This window comes from Strix aluco, chromosome 4 (genome assembly GCF_031877795.1).
Source record: "Strix aluco isolate bStrAlu1 chromosome 4, bStrAlu1.hap1, whole genome shotgun sequence".
NCBI lineage: Eukaryota > Metazoa > Chordata > Aves > Strigiformes > Strigidae > Strix > Strix aluco.
Window position 1 is genome coordinate 79171621 of NC_133934.1, and position 23989 is coordinate 79195609.

At 38.2% G+C, this 23989-nt stretch overlaps 1 protein-coding gene across 8 annotated transcripts in view; it reads right to left on the minus strand.

Annotated features, from left to right (window-relative positions):
- Positions 1-23989, minus strand: part of INPP4B (inositol polyphosphate-4-phosphatase type II B) — a 333154-nt gene that overhangs the window by 191448 nt on the left and 117717 nt on the right. For 7 of the 8 annotated variants that reach the window (XM_074823724.1, XM_074823728.1, XM_074823726.1 and 4 more), the window contains 2 exons: positions 12971-13195; positions 11205-11249 (listed from right to left, as the gene is read on the minus strand). In XM_074823724.1, the coding sequence (XP_074679825.1) occupies positions 11205-11249; positions 12971-13195 (270 nt within the window). Of the gene's footprint in view, positions 1-11204; positions 11250-12970; positions 13196-17481; positions 17645-23989 lie in introns of all 8 variants that reach the window. The other variant, XM_074823729.1, reaches the window with a different exon arrangement.

Below are 23989 nucleotides of genomic sequence, written 5' to 3' on the forward strand. Positions count from 1 at the left end.
TATTCAGAAAACATTTTACTTTAAGCTTACATTTTACAAGCATTCCCACTAGTAAGTCTTCCCTGTGAGAATATAGAGAAAAAAAAAACAAACAAAACTTTGCATGCAAATGTGCACAAAAAAAACCATAAAAATGAGCACCAATATTATCCCAGGCCAAGAGCATTCACAAAACTTTAATTCCACATTTGCTCAACTCTCTCCAGTCCGAACTTGCTCTCTGCCCAAAAAGCAAGGCAATTCAGGTTGCTGTTATATCCTTATCTGAGGCACACTAAACACACCATAAAGGATTTAAAAACAATGCAAGAGTGGAAGTTCCCTAAAACTGCTTGAGTCCACATAGTTGGCAACATTTTTAAACAGTCTAATTCCAATATAATTATGAGGAATTATTTAGAGAACCTGATGAATTTCTAGTTCAAGGCCACAGATACCTTTCTATCAACATATGGTACAGAATGTGACAAGAGTCCATTGCAAACCAATCACTAACAGCAAGCTTTAAGAAGCCTCAAAAACCCTACTGGAAAGTTATATGACAAATCCCTGCCACGTAAATCACAGAATCAGTCTTGAGCTTATCGATTCCAATCCCCTGCCCAGTCAGGGTCAGCTACAGCAGGTTGTCCAGGACTGCGTCCAGTTGGGTTTCAACCATCTCCAAGGATGGAGACTTCACAACTCTCCTTGGTCACCTGTGCCAGTGTTTGACATTCTCAAATGTTTTGAGAAAAGTCTGTGTGGGAGTGGTTGTGCTCTGACTGAATTTCACGTGTGTAACTTAAGTCCACATTCTCTTGCTCTTTCACTGGGCATAACTGTGAAGAGTCTGGCTCCCTCATCTTCAATCTCTCCCACCAGGTATTTAGACACATGGGTAAGATCCCCCACAAGCCTTCTCTTCTCCAGGCTAAGCAGTCTGAGCTCTCTCAGCCTCTCCTCATATGAAAGATGCTTCAATTCCTTAATAATCTCCAGTTCTTTAATCATAAATGGTACTTTTGGCATCCCAGCTGACTCTGCACAATAATTCCAACAAACAAGCTATTTCTCGTACCTGCCTAGAAGAAATCCCAAGACTGTAGGGGGCACTGGACAGCAGCAGAAAAAAAAAAAAAATAAAATGTTTCAGCTGCTGAAGCACAAAAGCAGGAATACTAAAAATAGCTCTTAAGCAAACTTAGTGTTATACACAATTTCAGGTAGAAATAAAGTTTAAAATTTTTAATGCTACCAGACAATGCCATTTGATTAAAAAAGCCCCTCTACCAGGAGAAGCAGTGTAGTTTTAAAGGATTTATGAAAATGTAGTTTATTCTTAGTAATGAAGCTGTGGAAAAGACTAACATCTTTATTGCTGAAAACATTCTGCAGACACTGTATGCCCTCTAAGCCTCCCTGACAACAGCATGATTAAGGAATTTTAAAAAATAAAAAAAAAATCAATTACATCCTGAATAGTTAAAATGTCAGCTTCCTGGGCGGTAGGGAAAGGTTGGAAGAAGGCAGCAGTGCCAGGACTGCCATCCAAATCTCTGTTGTAGGTAAGGAAGTCTTACAGAGCTTTCTATAAGAACAAAGGAATAACTCATCCTTATTTGGCTTGTTGCTCTCTGTGTATAAATGTCTGCAATAGAAATGACTCTCAATAAGAATCTAAATAGTCCTCTTCATTCAGACCAGTCTCCTGGCTCCACAGAGGAATAAGTCATGGACTTATTATGTATCAGGTAAGCACAAAGCCATCGGGTCATATAAGAGCTGTACCTGTGGGCATGTTGGTCACGCAATGGGAGAGTGGGCTCAGTGCCAGTCTCATCTGGGAAGATGCTGCCCATAAAAACTCCTTCCACATCACAGAGAACTGCTAGGTAAGCCATTGTTCTTCTCTTCCCAGCTCAGCCACTGAGCCCACACCTACCTCTGGCACTCGCTCTATTCCACTGCTCTGGCACCCGAAAGACTAAAGGTGTAGTAGGCTACACGCACGCGTACACACAAACACACACACCCCACCCCCCCAGATCAAGTCTCATAGTATGAGATCTAAGAGACCTCCATGGGGGGCATTCTAGGGAATCTGAAGAGACTCATTTGAGAGAATGAGGTTCAAAAATTGAAGTGCTAAATGTACGTATGTTGGAAAGACAAATAGGAGAAAGTATGTACAGTAGGAGGTGTATTTTTGGGGAAAAGCAGGAAGAGAAAAATAATAAGGAAAAAAGAGCAGCAGCATGTGCCAAAAATAACTCCTCTCTAACTTAATGATCTTTAATCCCACGTTCCTATGAACTAACTTATAAATACCCTGGAAACACAAGTTTTCAGTTTCATCAGAATAATTTAAAAGTTTCTCTCACATTCACCAAAACACCCAATACTTCAGAAGCCAAGCATTATGCTTGTAAAAATACTAAAGGACAAATTAATGTACCTACTGAGTTTGAGGTTTCTTTTCAGTATCTATGTGACAAAAATTAATGAGATAGCCCAATTTTGACAGGATTGCATTAAATCTCTACCTGCATCTATAAATTTTTAAGTAACTCTGGAACACTTTTCCTAGGTAACTTTCAATAAGCCTTACAAGTTATCATAAAGGTTTCTGATTGCTTTAAGTATTTTACCTCAGAAACTAGAATTAGTTCAGTCAAAGCAGCCTGAGTGCTCTTACCAGCAAGGAATGAGGTAGATGAACATGCTAAGGCTGAGCTGTTGTCATTAATCTGGTTCCAGTATCTAGCACCAAACCTCACAGAAAACATGACAGTTTTCAGCATAGACATAACCTTATGCCTTTGAAATTTTGGACAGAAGGAATTTTGCAAATATGAGACAACATTTATGAAGTCTATGAGAAAAATGTGAAATAGACACAAAAGTACAATTTTCAATATCAAGAAGAAACTTATTTTACTAAGAAGCCTACCGATTTTATTTCTTTAAGATTTGAAAAAGAAAGGTCCTTCCTAATCTTATCCTCTTTTTCCACTGGCCTTGTAAATGCAGCAGTTTGCCAACTCTGACAGGATTTCAGAATTTGTACATTTCTGACAGAATTTAATCCTATTATCTGCTGCATCGCTCCAGAACTAAGATGATAAAACCCTGTTTCTCAGAATGGTTAAATTCCAAAAAATCCTCTCAACTGTTAAATAGCTTTTCAAATTCAGGTATCTACAAACTCCTCTCTAAACAGATTAGCCATAGCTATTCAAAATTTATCTCTAGATAAGTGTTTACATCAAAACATGTGAGAGTCGCTGTGAGAATCTTTATTCTATTAGATTTAAAAATTTCCCTTAGTCACAGCCCTGATTTACACACATTTGTATTTAAAAGGCTGTCATCCATTTTCTCATGGCAGTTCAAATACAATTTTTTTCTTGAAAGCAAAAGTGTCCAGAAACAAAAGATACTGAAATCTCATAGAACAGAATGGAAGAAAACTGCTTGAAACCCAGCTTGCACCTGGGTTTACTAATATTGATACCCCAAAACATACTCATGTTACTTAATACTCACATCAGTACATCAATGGATTCCTGTAACTCCACCATACTGGAATATGCTCAATCAGTAATGACTTACTCCCTCATGCTGGTTCATCATGTGGTCTGGCCCGCTTCAGAGCAAATAAACATCCCTGCATTTAATGAGCCCACTGTGGTGACTAACTGCTACATAGCATGGTGTAATGTAGAATTTTTATCTCTATAACCTACACAGAAATTTAATTTACACAAGTCAAAGCTGCTTAATGAAAGTAGCAATGGATGTCAACAGGTTGAAAATATTTCTGTGACTACTTCTATCAAGAATTACTTCTTACTGACACAGAAACTAAGCAGATAACTCACAGTTAAAAATGAATAATGCTATACTAGATATAATGGGTTGTCAGCAATGAAACAAATTTTCATATATATGAAATACATACGTAGAGCAGTGTCCTGGTTTCGGCTGGGATAGAGTTAATTTTCCTCCTAGTAGCTGGTATAGTGCTGTTTTGGATTTAGGATGAGAAACTGTTGATAACACCGGGGAGTTTTAGTTACTGCTGAGCAGTGCTGACACAGAGTCAAGGCCTTTTCTGCCTCTCACCCCACCCTACCAGTGAGGAGGCTGAGAGGGGAGTCACAAGGATTTGGGAAGGGGACGCAGTTGGGACAGCTGACCCCAACTGACCAAAGGGATATTCCATCCCATATGGCATCATGCTCAGCGTATAAAGCTGAGGAAAGAAGAAGGAAGGGGGGGATGTTCAGAGTGATGGCGTTTGTCTTCCCAAGTTACTGTTATGTGTGACAGAGCCCTGCTGTCCTGGGGATGGCTGAGCACCTGCCTGCCCATGGGAAGTGGGGCATGAATTCCTTGTTTTGCTTTGCTTCCCTGCACGGCTTTTGCTTTCCCTGTTAAACTGCCTTTATCTCAACCCACAAGTTTTCTCACTTTTACCCTTCTGATTCTCTCCCCTCTCCCACTGGGGGCGAGTGATCGAGCGGCTGTGTGGGGCTTAGTTGCCAGCTGGGGTTAAACAAGGACAAACAAACATCTGTATTACTCTATATATGGATATATAGATATTCTACAAAGAAATATATTTTATCTGTAAAGTATATTATAAAGAGAATTTTTCAGATTCTCTCAACGTGCTAGAAGCAGACAGAACACTAACTGAACATCTCCCAAAGTTTCATTACTGGGGATTTTTGAGTCTCTGCATATTCAGCGATACAATTAGTACAGATTAATATTTAAGGTTCGTGACAGCATGCTACTTCTCTAGCTGCAATGCAAATGAAGACAATTCCTGCCCTAAGGGATTGAAGGATAGATTTCTAAAATCACAGTAGTGCCTGCAGATACAGATTTAAAAATCTGGCCTAATTCTCTAGGACTCAAACCCAGCATATCTGGAAAAAAAAATGAACAAGGATCTGAGTTTTTTGAAAGCTTTTGAGCTGGTTTTGAGCTCTGGTTTTGAGCTTTTTGGTGGCTCCCCCCCCCTTCCCATTTTCTGTTTTTTTTTTTTTTTTCCCCAACATTTTTTCCCTGCATATGTAACACATTCTTAAAAGAGGGTTTAATGTAGTGAACATTGTAGGTTAGCAAACCATGATGGTATAATACATTCTGTATAAAGTGAGGCAGAATATAATGAATTAATTTGAAAAGACAAATATAGAATATAGAATGCAGGCTGACACTGTCAAATGGAATGGGACAACCTTCTGCAAGAAGGATGCTGAATATGCTCATAACAGAAGAGTCATGCAAGACTAAGAAAAGGTAAGATTTTAAAGGAAAAACATACCAATACATTCCCTTTGTGGCATAACAACTACTTTACTACAACAAAATGGACTAAAATTACCAAGTCATAACAGTAATATCCGGATGGTTTTGGCCATACCACTGAAAAAGACAGTCCTTCTCTCTGACAGGATGTGCAGCATGCAAAACTCAGGAGTGATGCTTTACTTTTAAAGGGATGTACAATGATGAAGGAGCAGAGCTTCAGAAAGCTGTCTATAAAAACAAGTTACTTTCAGTTTGGCAAGGGCTATGACAGAACCCCCAAAACCTTCTCAAAAAATAACAAAATACTGTGGGAGGAGAGGTGGATAAGGAAGAATGTGGAGTCTTGGCAAATCCATCCTCAAATCACTTTTCAGCATTGTTCACATAATGTCTGCATATAGTGAAAGCTTACTATGAGCACCACAGAATGCAGAAGCACAGTAAGGAGAGCTTACTCTCCTCAGGGGTCACCAATTCAACATCACTCAACTCTAGGTGATCTCACTTATCAATTTGCACCGTTCGTGGAACCCTGTTCCATCATCAAACTCTGCCAAAGGAGAGATTACAGTATGACATGAAAGGTGATGGGCATTCACTACCTTAGGACACTTTGGGAAGGTAGTTTCACTTGTTGCTTTCACTGCACTGAAAGCAACTGAACCTTAGCTCAAGTTCACCTGCGTAAGGTGAGGGAAAAAGGTAACTCCTCTAGGAGTTAGTTCAAAAATATGACAAGTCTTAAGTCAAACCCACTCAAAACATGCCAACACAGTCTATTACACTGGGCTTGAAATTGCTACCTCTTTGGGAGGATCCTTTCTGTCAAAAAAAGTTCATCCTAGCAACACAGAGTGGCTAAGAATAAAATGCATTTATAGCATCTTATGATGCAGTGCAAAAGTCTCAAAACAGGCAGAAGACAAATAAATAGTTCCCAGAGGAAAAAAAAGCATTCTTTCCGATCACATGATACCTTTTCTACTTCCTTAATTTCTTCTGTCCAATTTAACTTGGTTTTTATCTATTTTTTGTTGTTGTTGGGAAGAAACAGCATCAAATATACATCAATAAAACTAGACAAAAAATCTGACTCTCTCACTTTGATTCATGGAGAATTTTTTTAATTTACACAAAAGTGTGACGATAGCTTTTTTTTTTTTTTAATCTGGCTGACTCAACAAAGTATCAGTTATTCATTAACCTGTAATGTGATGAAGCAGAAGGATAACTGAGTTAAATGGGAAAATTCTGCTAGGATCAGGACTCTGACTCCAAGTTTGTGGTATGTATAAATATAGTATTTCTCCTTATCACTCTTCTAGGAACAGCTGCTGCTGAAGAAGCTCCTGATTATATTTCAGAATTGGAAAAATCATTTAGTCATGGTCTTTGAGCAGCATCGATGCACCATTTAGGTTCAGTATGCAGAGTTAAATCAGCTTCAAAACCTTTTCCAAGGGATGCCATCACAGTATTACTCTAGGAAAAATAAGACTGTGAAGAATAAAATCTTCTGCATTTACAGGTAGACATCTCTTGTATCAACACACTATTTGGCAAATGAGAAAAGAAATACCTTAAAAATTTTAATTTTTAATTCTTTCAACTACTTGCTGAAGTTTTCTATGAATTGTGCACTATTTAATGAGATTTTGTAAAAGGACATAACTTGAAAAGTACCTAGAGGTTATGCAACAATAAGGCAGTCCAAACTTCAGTGTCCTAACATACTTCCCAAGAAATGGAAAGCTTTTGGAGATGCCAGACAGGTGCTTTCATTAAAATTAGTACCTGACTTTGCCTACAACATGTGCAGAGACATTCCTTCCTATACAGTTATCTAGATTATTATACTACACCCACAGCTTGCTTTCTCTTCACAAGTCTAATCATTTAGACAAATTCAAACACACTGGAATGTGTCAAAATTAATTCTACTGGGCACTGAGAGAGCAAACAACTTTCCTTTTAGACTACTTTTTCAAATGTATTTCTCCATAACAACATCATGTTCATTACTCTGTTCATGTTTGAGCACTTTGACTACCAACTGTGCCTTCTGCCCTGCTCCCTCATTTTTCTGATTATTGAGTTTTCTTGTGCTGATTTGTCAGTTCACCATCAAGTGAATGTAAATACCTTTAGAGGTGCAAGCTCTTTAAAACTTCACAACAGTGTTCACCAATATGCACATTATAATTTATTTCCCATACTTCAGCTAAGTTCATATATCACAAGCAGCTACACTGAAATCAATGTGAGTCAGGAACCTACACCATATTTACTTAGATCTAGGACTCAAGGGCTGAGATATTTTCAAGAAGCAACCAAGAATGGTAACTCCAAAATAAACATCTATAAAAGAACTAATCTGGTGCACTTCAAAGTCCTGGGAAAGATTCTTATCAGCTCCCCTGTTTGTTAGATTGGTTTGTTATTTAGACCCAGGATCTGGTTTTATTCCTTTTTCTCTGTTTCTCCTCTCTACTCAGCACTCTGCACATACTGACATGCTACCTTCTAGTGCTTCATAAAACAGCATGCAGAACAGAATGACTTGAAAAGCCAAACAACAAGATAAAGTTTGAAAAGTAAACCTTCCCAACAGTCACAAGGTTCAAAAACCAGCCATACTTCCAAAGAGTCCAAAGTCAAAAATCTTACTCTAAAGCAAGCTCTGACTCCAAAATAAGGAAAGTTACAAGGTCGAGTACACTCCCAGAAATGTTGAGTGTATTGCAGTGAGAATCTATAATTCAAGAAGAGTTTTATTGTTTGCTTTAACCTCAAAAAACCCCCAAACTTTACCAAAATTTAAAATAAAAAGAAGGCAATATTTTGGACACACTATAAAGAGAACACTTTCCAGAGTGTAATGGATATAGAATGCAGCAAGTTAGCTATCACAACAGCATACAAGCCCCAAGCAAGACTTTTTAATAAAATTATTTCAAAATTTAGTTATCAGAACTTCAAATGTTGAAGATCAGTATTTAGATATACCCCTAAATAAACCTCATATATTGGGCAGCACCCAGATATTATTAAAAAGCTATATTCTGTTTTAGTTACTGGAGAGTTCCATTTCTGAGTTTTATTTAATGACCGACTAGTGACAGAAGAGTTACGATATATTATTATGACAATTATTTTTTAAATACAGTTAAAAACATGTATATACTAACCAACATAAGCAAATGTCTATTGCAAACATATATGTGCACTACTTAACTATTGTTTGTATAATGCATATGAAAAAAATTATAGATATAAACCATTCTTTCAGGGCTAGAGACCAGTTTTATAGGTTATTAACTGTTAGATTTGCCTTCCAAATTCTAAATGTCAAAGACCAGGCTAATCAAGTTGAAACACCTCTCCAGAGTCGTAAGATTTGGTTACCTAAGTTAGGCACACATTGCAGCAGTGTGTTTGCTTGCAGCAAAACTCTCTCTTATCCCTGTTTGCCATGCTTTGGTTCACCTCACAGAGAAGTCTTTTAAGTCCTTGATTAGCTAAAGCTAATTGCCAAGTCTTTAATTTGACAGGAACCAAGCCTTCAAAAGGTGAGATCAGCCAACCGGCAGCCCTGGCCTGCCAGCAGCCCAGGGGCAGCTATCGGGCTCAGCTGGCATGGCAGGGCACTGCATGTTTCCCAGATGCACAGAGCAGCCTGCCAGAGTGCCAGTCCCTTCCAACCCTACCAATAACCAGGGCAACAGCACAGAAGGCATCTTGACCGGCTGCCCTTGCGAGAGGTATCTAACTGGCTGGTTAGACCAAACAGCACGTGCTTCCTTCCCGGATAAATTGTCCCTGTCTCACTTATCAGCAAGAAGTGTCTGCCGCATGCATGTACGTTTGTACACATATGAATAGCACAGTGGTGGTGAGTGGGGTGGCTGGAGCTGGAGCTAGGAAGCATGTGTATGTTGGCATTCCAGTAACAAGGATAACTGATGATGAAATTGGAGTCTTCCATGGATCACTCAGTCACTGAAGGTGGATTCCTCTAGTGCAAATGTGATATGCTTAAACATTTAGTATTATTTTAGGATCAAGACACTAAGAATCAGCTTTACATAGCTGCCTACATTGCCAGATATCCCTGACTTAGGACGCTGACCAGGAATACCACTCAAAACCAAAAGGTTTACACTGTTACTCTTATTTGTTACCTGAGCAGCAGCAGAAGTCAATGTATAAGATCACTCACAGCGCTGCAAGGACTCAATCAATAATGCTGCAGAGCAAACCACAAAACGTAAATTCCTACTAGAAACAACCAAACGCAAAACACAAATACTGACACCACGAGTGAACAGAGCTCCATCCAGCATGAGGCCAGACAAGTCTGAAAATGGCTTTACATTGTTTTCACACTTCTGCCTGCTGGGGCACATTTATGACTGCAAACAACTTCTCCTGAAGTACGGCTCATCTAATTTGCAGTCACCACCTGTAGCACCTTTCCCCTCGATCCTACACCACGCCAGGGTCATTCTGGGAGTTCGTTATCACTGGAGCATAACAATTGCTAGCTATGCCCAAATACAATGGTCACATCACCTATAAAATGCATATAGGAAGGCACAGAGAAGTTAACGTTGCTCTTAACAATAATTATAGAATGGTAATTCCCCAACAGGGAACTAGGCCTTTCTTCCATGCCAACAATACCAGCAGAAATATTCCCCACGGAAAAAAAAATACTTGACAAAGATTTATAATGCTGTAACTGTCTAGTTTTTAAAAAGCATACAGGTAAAGCTACCCCAATATAGTTAAGTGAATCTAAAAAAGATTGTATCAGACAGAACCACATCCAGCTTTGTGGTATCAGCTGTTAAGTCAGCATAGTTACAGCAGCACACAAGCCAAGTGTAACCCAGTTCAAAGGACAGGGCCAGAAAACAGGCCACTCATGACAGAATGAGTGGGGCAAGAACCTCCAGGCATGTCACTGATGCCATCTTGTTTGCTGTGCTGCGGGGTTTCAGACAGAGATTTGTTTGTAGATAATTTAAAATTCTCCAAATAGTGGTTTGATTTTTATATAACACCCTGCTTACAAATGTCTCTATTTCCCTATGTGTGCAATAGATGCTTTAAAGTGTTTCTATAAGAGTAAATATAACAGATACTGAATAGCACTGAGTAAAAGTTTCTCAGCGTACAGCTGTACAACATGAGATGTATATTAGCAGGTTATATGAATGCAAAAATCGTAACAAATTGGACAAGTTTTAGTCATTTCAGAATGTATGCAGCATATAGCCTTTAGCCTTTCTAAACGGCACAGTTTGGGCTGCAAATATTGTGCACTTTTATCTTCTATTACAAATAATGATCATTCAATTAGCTTGCTTGACTTACTGAGCAATCTTAATTATGCTGTATACCTCTGAATAGCAAGGGAGGCTTGAGCTGAACACCTCCTGAAACAAAGTTCGCACGTTATACTAATATATAGTTCTCATACTAATTAATTATACTAAGTATAAAAAGGGGAAAATCAGGTAAATGTTCTATTGACTCCTCTACAAAACAGTAATCAATGCTTTTAAATAAAAGTTTGTTCTAAAGGGACAGTACTTTTCTCTGAATAAATAAGTAATATTTTATAAACAACATTCAGAATGCTATTGGGCAGATTTTCAGCTTGGTCGAGCACCATAGTATTAGGGAACTCAATAGATCTTTAACATTTCAGCCAATTAAGACTCTAAAGTCAGCATTTCAAAGACAAGCACAGGCACATCAACTACCTAAAGGAACCAGCCTTGATCTACTTTTTTTAAACAGGTAACATGTTACATTGTATAACACTATACATACACACTCTACATGCACACAGGCCATTGCAATTCCAGTAAGTCAAAATGGTATCTTACCAAGACTGAACTCCAGCTTTGGCTCATTTGCAATTCTCTGAATACCTTTTAAGGTTAAGAAAAATAAAAATAAATATTAGCAATAAATTTTTATTTTAATGTCTAGCTTTTTAATACCTAGTAAAACTTCCACATGCTTAATTCATACCTCTAGCTACCTGCAATTGCCACTGGAGTAACATTTTATGTTACAAATTTTAGAGTGAAAGAGACCTTTGCATGAAACACTTGGCTGAAAAAAGAGACTACTGTTGAAGACTACTTCTTTCTTTTCAATAGAAACTTTCTTATGCTGGGAAAGGAAATTAAGGGAAAAAAACCCTAACCTTTCATGGATGGGTACTTTTCGATCACAGCTACTAACTACATATCTGTTTGAAAAATATTACATCTAACCATTTATTTTTAAGTAGGTATGTCATCACATTAAAAATGGAAACAAAAACCATGTTCTGTGAAAGTATGTAAATCAGGTTAATATAGTAAAACATATCACTACTATGTTATTGACCTACACATAAATTGTAAAGCAATAAAACCAACTTCTTTTTGTTGGAAAACAGTACATGAGAAAAGGAATTCATGTGCTGAGGTCAACAGAACATTTTAATTCCCTCCACTGTGGAATTATGTTCTAGTACATATTCTACTGCAAAGGACAATATTTTCTTATTGCACTAGGATAAAGGAGTGAACCAGAGAACTGCAACGAGAGAAACGTAGGAAAGATAGTCAAATAACACTGAGTTGTTCACCCTCTGCAGGAAGTAACTGGATCACAACTACAGTATCAGTGAACCTTGTAGCATTTAAACTCTCTTGTTGACATTTATGTATTGTCTCCAGTAAGCATTATTAAATATTTGCCAGTTTTGAAGAAACTGGTCAGATGGGAAGGATCAAGTTGGTTTATGAACTGTAATGCAAGATTTTTGTTAAAAATAATAAGAAAAAAGTACTCACAAAAAAATAAGACACTGAAACTTATAGCTGTTCTTGCTCTGTGAAAACTTGACATTGTTGAATAGGTCTGTCTAGTTTCACACTGTTCTCATTATTATAGCTAATCATTCAAGTCTGTGCAAGAAAAATTACAGCTGCAGAGCTTAGAAAGGACTTGGTCAGTAAGAAACAATAAATAAGATTATTTGTTTAATTAATTTTTTTAATGGAGTTATAACAAATTTCCGAGATGAATTCTGTCACTAACATTGGTCTGGAACACCTTTATGAATATGCTGGATACAGTCTCGATTAAGTAACCGGGCCACTGAAATAAGTTGCCCAGACTCCAGTGCACCAAACATGGCTCAACATATGGCTACGTGCTTTCAAATCCTCAGAGTGCTTTTATATCACAAAGAACAAATTTGTGATACTAATTTAAGTATCACCAAAGCTTTATACATTTATCAACGTTATCAGACTATATTTTAAACAGTAGACCATATGTTCATATAGGACACAAAAGAAGAAAAGAATATTTCTAACTAAACAATATCCAAGTCTTATGAAGAAAACAGATTAGAAAGTCAGAAACACAGTAATCACACATTTCTTCCCCTGAAGGTTATCTGCATAAACCAGAATATATCAGGTAATGACATTTAAAGATAATAGTCATCAGTTTACTTCCTCTACAACTGCACTTTGTCAGGTAACAAGTTAAAAAGCGTTATGTACCCTGTTTGTGATGATATGTGTACTGCTACAGAGAGTAGGCCATTTTTACTGCACCATTCAATAAAATGAGTATATGCACTTACTCGTAAACTGTAGCTCTCCTAGACTGTCTACCTGGGATGAAGGGAGAAACTGCCGTGCTTCATCTGATGATCTCTCCTCTTTGATTTCCATGATCAACCTTCGGAGCTGCTGAATTTTATTCTGCAAACCTTCCGAGTTTGCCTCTCCCAGTGCCACAGCCCAAGATTCGCAATCTGGCTTTGATGCAGCTTCAAGGTAAAGATCCGGTTCTCCGCTCTGAAACTCTGCACTCAGAAAACATAAACACAGTTTTTAGGAACTCTGTTTCAAAAGGGGGACCATGAAAATATTGATGTCACACACAGTTAAAACCACCACGCACAGATTTATTTTCATGGTCACAGAACCATGCACCCCAACCACCTCTTGAATCAAACCCTGGTTCTTTCATACTCAGTGCAGTACTAAGTCTACCCACAGAGTGGTTCCAAAAGCAATTAACATACTGCTAAACTAGGCGGCAGAATCAAACCAAAATGGGAAATCCTTTTTTAGCACAGATTCTGCAGTCTAGCAGGTAGCTATCAGAGCTGCTAACTTGAACATGAATTTGATTTAGCAGGGGCAGATGACATGGTTCTGACAGATAGTGGGATTCACCAGAATGAACGTGTCCATCATTTCTTCTATTAGAGCGCTACTTTATGCTCAGCCTCTCATTCATTCTTGCTCACCAACACATGCAGATAATTTAGCATGACATAGCTCCTCTGTGAAGACTCAACAGGTTGTATGTGGGAGCTTCTGACTTCATTACTATCCACGTGTCATTTGCTGTTCTGCCTGAAGTCTAATTGTTTAATGATCAAATTTTCTAAGAGCAAAAGAAAAAAGAGGGAAGAAAAAGCTGAAGCTCCCAAGGAATCCAGGTAGCAAGGGGCAGTCATTTGACTAAGATTAGCACAGGAAGAAAAAATACCTCTCAGGCATTTAAAATTCTGCAGTATAGATAGCTTCAGAAAGTCACAAAATTCAATGTGACATTTAGTGTGATACACACTGAGAAGAACAAACTGGGAAAAAGAAAAATCAATGCTTCTTTAAAAGAAGTTACCAACTGATTTAGAAACATAACACTCTATAAAACACCTGTGCTATGGCAATAATCAGGACTGAAGTATTTGGTTGGACATCAAAATCATTTTGACCTAAATAAGCCATAGATCATATTACCAGATGAAACGGAACACTCAAATGTTTTCATACTTACTTAGAAAATCCAAATAACATAGAAAAGTGGTTTTAATACAAAATGAACTTTAAATTACCTTTTACTAGCTTGAGTATCTAACCTTGGGCACTTACCCACATGTTATTCTAAACCTGTTTGCACTTCATAAACTGAGCATCTGCCACTTACAATTAACTGCTTTTATTGTTATGGGGGGAACAAGAGATGCAAACCTCAACTCTGGAAGCCTCTTAAAACTGTGCTGGCACAAATCCCAGTAGAGGTGGGACAAGTTTTTTGTCTGGGGGTGGATCTAAGGAAATCTAAATGTGTGGCTGTAGTTGCTGCTAAGAATGCTGGATAAAATTTCACATAAAAGTTGGAGTATAGAATTCATGAGGAAGGACTGGAAAGAAGTGCAGAAAGTGGAGAAATGTCTTTCTGGCTTCACAGGCAATTTAATAAGTGTTAATAAGGATTCAAACTCTTGACTCTAGCCTGGCTCTGTCAGAAAACCAGGTATTCAGCTCCTGAGACAAGAATATTTAAAATCCGAGGGAGCTGCATATGTTCATCGGATCCTTGTTTACACATAAAATCGTACTTGAGTGGCCAAACCTGAACAAGCTGAGGTTTACTGTCTGTCAAAGATTATTTTAGATATGTAGAAGTTTCAGCTGTAAGCTCTCATGTGATCTTCTATTGCATCTGATCCGTGAGGGCAGTAACCTTCATAAAGATTGGTAATTAGAAGAGCTGATAACTTTTCTGCTGCTCTGGTAAGATCTGCAACAGCACTGTGGTCTACTCCCTTCTGTCACTGACACTGACCTCAGTGATTCAGAAGTTTGTTTTTATTTCACAGTATTTTGGAGCTACCAGTGAAAAAAGAAAAGCAAAAAAAGAGGCATGTAGTCAACCAGCATCAAGATCAAAATTAACTAGCAGCCATTCTAATTTAAAAAAAAAAAAAAATATATTTACAGGCATGCAAAACACCTGCTTATACCATTCAGCTTTTAAAAGTACAGACAATTTCAATAAAAGCAACTCGGATATCCAAGATAACTTAGCTAAGGAAAGGCTGTCAGGCAAACAAGCCAACACTTAACAACCAAAATACAAATATGTGAAGGTGTTCTCTTCTTTTTGTTCTTTATTTTTAAATGTAAATAGGAACAGTGATCTTGTCTTGAAACATCCTACCACTAGCTAGATAAAAAACATCTGCTTTAGGAGGAAATCTCTGTTTTGCAATTGAAATCATGCTATTTATATTTACCTCTTAGCTGTGGAAATCATACTGTCAAGCACAAAAGGCATACTGAATCACCCTTAACATGCATAGAACCAGAAATGGATAGTAAAATGCAGTAGGAGTGGGCATAATTCACTGTATTCTGATCTAACAGGTGCCAGTTTTGAGATCTGGAAATTCATTCTAAACGATCACTTCAAACACTACAGTCTGCTATATTTAGGTCTTTGGAGTACTATGACAGCTAAGTTAAATTCTGAAAAGCCTATGATAATACCTGAAAAATATTAATCACTGCAAGTGTAGAAAGTTTTATTCTGCAGAACAAACAGTTGTAAGTTATGTATTTCTCATACTGTTTCAATGTATGTAATGTTTATGTACAACAAGTTCACATACTAGAAGAAACACAATGTCCAAAATGCACACTGGACAAAATGTCTGTTGCAATAAAGGAACACACAGGTTTATTTATATAATAAAGATCATAATCCCTTTTATCTTCTCTCCCAGATTATGTTGACTATTATTTTAAATCAGTTGCACACAGTAAACCCTAACAAGCTCAGACACTTAATTCCAAGCTTCTGCAGGGAGACAGAATTTAGCTGAAATGAGTCTTTCTGAAAATAAAATTAACAAACCCACAAATGTAATGAAGGCCTCAAGTGAGTGGTGGACATATCAGCAGAATTATGTTTGTATTGAAACATCCTAAACATGGGAGTATTTTATGGGTGGACAAAAGCACTTTATATTTTACAATTAAGGAGTTACTGTAGAAAATACAAGTATACAAATATCCTTTGTTATGCTGTTATTGCTGACATGAGTTACCATAAGTTAGTTTTGGAAAAAAATCCTGAACTTTTGAGAACATTTACTATTGACTTCAACAAGAAGTAAAACTAGGAATGCATACTGTTATGATATAATTTTTGAATAAGAGGACATGTAAGATTTAGGAACATACAATACTAAGAAAATTTTCTATCTGCTTGGGAATCTGCAATAGCAGAACAGTAATTTTCATCTTAGTACTGGACATCCCCAGTGGGGTTTCAAGTTCAGTGGCATAAACCCCGGGAAGACATTCACACAGTTAACTATAATTATTTTCTTTGTATCATTCAACTTACTAGCCCTAAATACAAAGCACAATGATATGTAGTTCTATCTTTATCTCTTCTTCTTCTTCTTGAACTGAAGAAGGTCTACACAGCTACAAGAACCAACATAGGACCTTTTGATAACTTGCATAAACTCAGAAAACAGAAAGAAAGAGAAAGACTTTGAAATCAGACACTGGGATACTGATGTAACTTACAGCTACCTGGTAGTGTTTGTCCTGACAGTAGATTTGGAGACATCTAATTGAAATCACTATCTATCTATAAATCAACATTTTCCAAAGCTTTGTCCTCAGCTTTTCCCAAGATATCTCATTTGTTTCCTGGAACCTAGCAGAGTGCTTAAGAATACTACTACTGTATTACTTACACTACTACAAGAGGAAATCTAAAAATGTCAGACATACTCTTCATATTTGCTATTAAACACTAGTCTGCAGTTGCAATAAATAACCAGCTATCAGAATGTTTCTTCTCATTTCTCTACACTGTTAGTTCAGTTTTGAACTGTCCAGTTGAAAATAAATCAATGGTCACAGAGGTGGAATGGCCTGAGGAGGTGGAAAAACTAAAAGAAAAAAAAAAAAAGTAAAATATTAATAATTCTAACACATGAAGTGATCTCTAAATGTTAGCACTGACACTTGGATAACACAAGTGGCACTTGGATAATGCTGCAAAAGCAAGCCAACACTGAGGCATCATTGGTGAAATCTGTGGGAAGAGTTTCTGTAGCAGAGCATTCTGTGTTCACTCTTCAGCAGGTGGATGTAGCACTCGAGACTATAGAAACTCACATCCACTTGGCCAGTAGTGTTGCTATACACACATTTTGAAGGCAAGTTTTGTAGTCTAGAAACTTCCCAACTTTCACACTGTGTAAGTGTGTTCAAACCCTTGACTTCCCATCCCTTGACACACAAAGTGAGCAGAAATAGAGACATCACTTACACTGACGTTACAGAATCCTAATGTGGTCCAGTGGCTGTACTACTGCAGGGACCTTCTTAAGTGGAGATACCTCACTAGCAGGTACTTAGTGGCCCTTCCAGCAGCTTGCCCACCTTGCTTCTTTTCCTTATTTCAGTATCAGAGACTCAACTGGAGGCAAGAGCTGAGGAAGTAGATAGTGGAAAGCAAACATGTCTGTTCATAGAGGCTTTCTGATCAGGACTCTATTCACCAACTCTCTTATTGAAGCGTGATCTCAACAAGCCTTTCTCTCACAGAAGCCAGTATAGAAAGTCACAGTTTCAGAGGGCTTCTGCAGCTCAAATAAAGAATTCAAGGCCCCTGATCAAACAGGACTGCTGTCAAATAAAGAAATAGCACAATGAGAAGCTGAGATATCCCCAGTGGCACTGGAAAGCCTTTTCTACTCTAACCCAACTGTCTAAAATCAGAAGTGTATTTTGGTGTTAGTTCTATCATCTTCAGATAACCTTTTTTTGTACCCATTATTTTGTAATAAAACTTAAATTTCCCAAATTTTTCAATTTAACAATAGCAATTGCCTCTTTTCTCTGCAAGTACTTTGATATTTCAGTTGTTTCTAAAATGAAAACAAATTTCTTGTTAAAAATGTCTTAATGATGTCCCTCAATTTTTAAAGCGTACTTAACTGTAACTTTAGTCATAATCTCTTATACAGAAACCTGGGTTTCTGTGAAGTCAAAAAAATTGAGTCACTCAAAAATCTGTAGGCAGTTACTGGAGTTGACCCTTGTCTTTCAAAAGGCTGCAGTTCAATGGAAAGGCTTTTAAAATATAAAATAATAAAAAAAACACTTTCAAGGGTAAGGGGGAAAACACTTTGGTCTGAAAGCATTTTCATTTGTTATTAATTTTCTTTTTTTTCTTAAGAAGGCTTTATTGTTTTATTTTACTAAATATGTAAAAGTGACAGGAAGACTGACTCCATGGTTTCCTTTATTTTCATTGATGAGAGTTATAAGCATAAAATCACGTTGAACACAGCAAAAAAGAAATTACTGGCAGGATTTAAATAAAAACATGTACAAAGCACATGGCCAGTGTTTAGGATGACAGCCTCTCCTTTTCTAGAGGATCACTATTTTTTCTCCTATGCCAATATGCAAAGTAAGAGAGTTCAAAAGGTTAAAGGTTGTCTCTCTCTTTTCACACACACTAGCAAAAAGTAATTCTCAGCAGTGGAAAATGGTTGGGAATATCAATAAGCCACTGACACTCTAAAATATAAAGCACCATCACAGCTAACCACCATATGCTGTAACAAAAGTCGAATGGAAGCTTTGATACGTAAATTATATCCGCAGGATATTTCTAATACAGACATCAGAGGCTTTTAATTCACAAAGCTGATTGAATTCTATATTCTGATGCACTTCATGTTCAAATTAGTAGTGATGAAATCATGCCATGGTTACTCATGATGCTATGTTCATCTTTCTTTGGAAGTTAAATTTTCAATCAAAGATAAAGAATTTAATTAAAAATTTTATCATCAGTGTTGGGATTTTTTTTAATTTTGCAATGCTAGAATAAACTTATATAAGTTACCATTATAATCTCCATTTAAGTCCCCACAGAAGCCCACAAAGAGCCTGAGGTATTTGAAATTAATATAGCATGATACCCCAGGTTGACTACTGCAGCATAATATTTTGTTTCTTTTAATACCTGCAGGCTTTCACACATGCCACATTGCTTCTCCCCTTTCATTAAATAAATACCACACCTAGGCTGGAAGCAAGGCAGACCACACAAATATTTAAATACCACAGTGGTATCTCAAGATCACTGAACAGAAACACTGCAACATTCATCTGAAGTAGTAAGCGAGGCCTTTGCTAAGCAGTAGACTGCTTTTGCTGAAAGCAAGTATATCACATCACTGGCTGGACCATCAGTCTACCTTAAAAAAAGGCAGGATTCAGAGATCTTGATTCTCTGCCTAGGTCTGCAAGAGTAACCTTAGCATATGCCTCAGTTACTCCATCTCTAAAACAGGGAGTGATACCGACCTGCCTTTCCAAGCCACTACTACTGAAGGAAACTAAAAGCTCCAAGTTGGGTGGCTTGTATACTACAAACAGCAAAAGGGAATGATTGCAGTCTTAAGGGCATTCCTATATGCAGGCCTTTTTATTTTTTCCTGATACCCTGCAACACATTTTAGACAACTGTGACCTTGCATTAAAAGTTCTGTCTTACTCCTCTGTTCTCTCCCTTCCTCCTCACGTCTCACCAGCCCTACCTGGGTGTTAGAGCTCTTACCTTCCTAGTTCTCACTAAGGGACCACACACACTAATGCAGTTAATACAGTCTTAAAGGACTCTCTTACCCTGAAAAACAGAAGACATTTACAGATTAACAGAAGGCAGTCCTTGAGTGCTATCTCTCACATCTAATTTCATTTCCCTGTGCTTGTGTCCCCTGTGTTCATTCCTAATTTTGTGTTGTACATCACCACATGGAGGAAAGGAGGCAGGGAGTTCTTTGCCATTACCCACACAAGGCTCTGTACAACACAGTGGTCAACTTCAGAAGGCTCTTGGGACAGGTTCAAACATTTAGCCACCCAGCTCTAATTGCCCTATTCCAGAGAAACTAACAGTGACCAAAAACTGCCAACATTAACACAACTTTTTGTTCCTGGTTGTGATCTTTTTGCATCTTCTGCTCAAACACTGACACATCTGGAAGTGGACAAAACACTTAAAAGCCTGATGCAAATTCAGGGTGGTGTGTTGACCTTGGCTGGCTGCCAGCCACCTGCCCAGCTGCTCACTCACTTCCCGTCCTCAACAGGGCTGGAAGAGAAAAGAAGCAACAGCTCATGGGTTGAGATTAAGACAGGGGGATCACTTACCAGTTACCATCATGGGCAAAACAGACTCATCTTATGGGAAAAATAATTTAATTTATTGCAAATAAAAAGAGTGCTGACTAGGGAGAAAAAAAGCCTTCCCCCCACCTCCACTCCCTACATTTTCCCAGGCTCAATTTCACTCCTGACTCCTCTACCTTCCCTGCACCCCGAGCAGCATGGAGGTTTGAGGGCTGGGGAGGTGTTATGGTCAGTCTATAACAGCTTCTCTCTGCTGTTTCTTCCTCCTCCCACTTTACGCTGGTTGCAGCACGGCCTCTCCACAGGCAGCAAGGAAATACCTGCTCCACTGGGGTCTCTCCAGGAGCTGCAGGGGAATCTCTGCTCAGGTACCTGGAGCACCTCCCTCCTCCCCTCCATCTGCTCTCACTCTAGTGCTCGCATGGCTGTTTCTCACTATTTTTTAGTCCTCACTCCTCACTGCTGGGAAGTGTTTCTTCTCCTTCTGAAATACACTTTCCTCAAGTTGCCACCAGCAGGGCCCTGCAGCCCCCACTGCCACCACCTGGGCACGTAAATCCAGCAGAGTAAATACAGGGTTTCCAAAGTCCAGCAGACACATAGCTATTCTCTAAATAGGTATGATTATATATTTCTGTGTCTGGTGAGGCTACAATGCCTGCTTGTATCGTACAAGGTACAAGTTTAGATGGCACAAACACAGTGGTTATTCCTGAGGAGAATCCAAGGTAAGGCAATTAACATTTGCATTGCTCAAATGTTTCAGTCCACAGCAGCAGTTACCAGGTTTAAGATCTTTTTGGACAGAAGAGTTGAAATGTTCTCCTTATCACACCTTCCAGGATTTCAGGAATGAATCACACTCCTGTAAACTGCCACCTCCAATCAGATCCATCTCACACCAGTGTCTGATCTGTTCTGCTAATATCAACTAGTTCATGTTACCAGGGCATGCAAGCAACCAGCCACAATACAGAACAATAGTTCACCTAACAAACCCTTCTGTTTCCTTTCATGGTCCGCTTAGAAACCTTTTGAGCTAGGCTGCTTTGGGAGCACTACACTTGGAAGCACTGACAGGATTATCTGCTGTGACTGCCTGACTACTTCTGTACTCCCGTTATGATTCAGTGCCCACGCCACCCTAAGGCAATGATCAGCTCCGCAGTATCACTAGATGTTGCACGAAAATGTCCTGGTTTTTCCTTCCATGTTTACTCCACTGCCCTTTATTACATTCTTTTCTTAAATATCCCTAATACCCCTTAAATATCCCTAACTTAAATAAACTTAGTCTTAATTTCTCACTCTTACTCATGTCTCCTAGGATTCAACCCACCACTCAGAGAAAGATAGAGACCATTGGCCAAAAGCTCACTCCAAATCCCCCTTCCATGGTTCCAACTTGAACACCCAGCTAATTTTTTGCAGGCTGCAAGATGAAGAAAATGTCTCCTCCTAGCCACTCCACAAGTTATATCTCACAGATCAACTCTACCTCCTTAGAGCTTCTGCTGTGATCTGGCACAGATCTCCTCTGTCTGTTCCACAAGGAATTTGATATTGTCAGCAGGTATATCTTCCTATCCTGCTTCCACTTGAATCCTTTAAAGCCCCAGATAAGACATTTTAGAGCTTTTTTGGGCTCCCAACAACCAGCGGGTATATTCTTGTGACAACACAGCTAGTTTTTCATGATCAAATCCCCCATTGACAAAGATCTGTCGTCTTAGTTCCTGAGTTTTGCTTTTCTCCCCCGTTTTGTCTTCTGAATTTTGTTCTCTCCTACAGTACATGGATTATTATTTCACTTCTTTTGGTATTTTATCCTCACTCAGTACACAGGATATCATCTTCATTTGTCTTCAGTTTTGTTCTAATACCTCATAATAGCCTGGCTTTCTTTTTCTTTTCCCATTCAGCAAATCATCAGCCAGACTGTTGTCCTTGTTCTCCAGCACAGGAAAATTGCCAAGTTTGAAATCCATTTCTCCTCTACCTGTCTTGTCCCTTTCGCTATATTCTGGTGCATTCCTTTGTTCGCGCCCCAGTTATGCATCATCATTTGTTGGCTCTGCATACCTGGAGTTTTCTGTACTGTTTTCTCTTTTCTCCTTTAACATGTTTTTAGAGGCTGGTCAGAATGCCACCCTTACCTCTAATCACACTACTGACCTACAGAAACTTTGTTTTGGATTGTCTCTCAGCTAGCAATTTCTGTTCCTAACTATGCACGCATATTTTTTCCTCCACCCATATTCACAGTCTATTTTTCTCCACAGGCAGCCTGAAATGCTTACTCAGTATTCATTGTTGTCTACTTCCCCAGCTTTTGGACTTAAAACCTGCCAGTCTCACTGCCACAGAAACTGTCCTGTTTGCAGGCTTCAAAGCTAATTGAAAGAGTCCTGTCAGCAATTACAACTGTATTCTTGGTTCAGTTCAGTAGCATTATGTTCAAGCATTGTAAAAGAGAGTGCCAGAAACAAACAGACACGACTGTATTTATACTCAAACTGTAACATCACCACCTCATACAGCTGATGATTCCAATCAATGAATTGGGCTCAATAAGAGCATAATTGGAAGTCTCAATTTGAGACTCAATGGTAATCATACAGCTGTTATAGTTAGGCAAAGCGATGATTCCAAATCCAGACAGAAGTCCTTTTTGATGCAGTGCCTCAACATTAGGCACAAGACACAAAATTTAATTCCGCTACTGAAGATGCATGATTTGAGCTATTCCTCAGAATACTACTCAGAAAAGGATAAAACACACAACAAATACATTTGAAGTCACTGCCTTCTCAAATGTGACAAAACACTAGAATCACTTCAACAAGTGAGGAAGAAATCATGATTAATACCCCATTTTCCTTCAAGTGGACTGGAGATTTCAGTGAGTATCAAAAAAAAAAAAAAAGGTAGGAATTTCTACTAAATGTAAAGTTGGCCATCAAGCCCACAAATGAAGCATAGCCTTCTGTCCTCTGTACCTAGTTTTACTAGCTTACCAAAACTGCTTTTAGACCATTACAGCTAACAGAAAATGGCAAATTGATGAAAGGACTTCAAAACTCTGCAGTGGTATCAGAAAGAATCCACATCATAAAAAATTTCTGCCACAATGGCTATTTAAATTATTCCTGCAGAAAAAACTCTGTGTCAGCATTTCTCCCCATAAAATCTCTCCACTGAAATAATGATTCTGATTTCCATGAAATAACTATTTTTTTTCTACCGTTTTTAACAATTTTGTTAATGAAGAGTTGATAGGAGATGACAAAAGCAGGAAATCCCTTATTTAATAGGGACATTAGCAATGACTAATCATTCAAGAACAAGATGAACTGGCTATGCATCAACATAAACCCCATATTGTAAATAACACCTAACAAAACAGAACCTTTGTTGTCAGAGGAAGATGATGACCTATGATTTTTCACTTGATTTTAGAAAAAGTAAAACAACAGGTTTTAGGGTTTTCTTTTTCAGCATGAATTCAGAGACAAACAGTATTTAGATGTATGCATCTAACAAACAATAGGATATATTTTAGCTAAGTTTTTAGCAAAGTTTCAATGCCGGGGGGTGGGGGTATTGTCATTATTGTTGACAGAAAT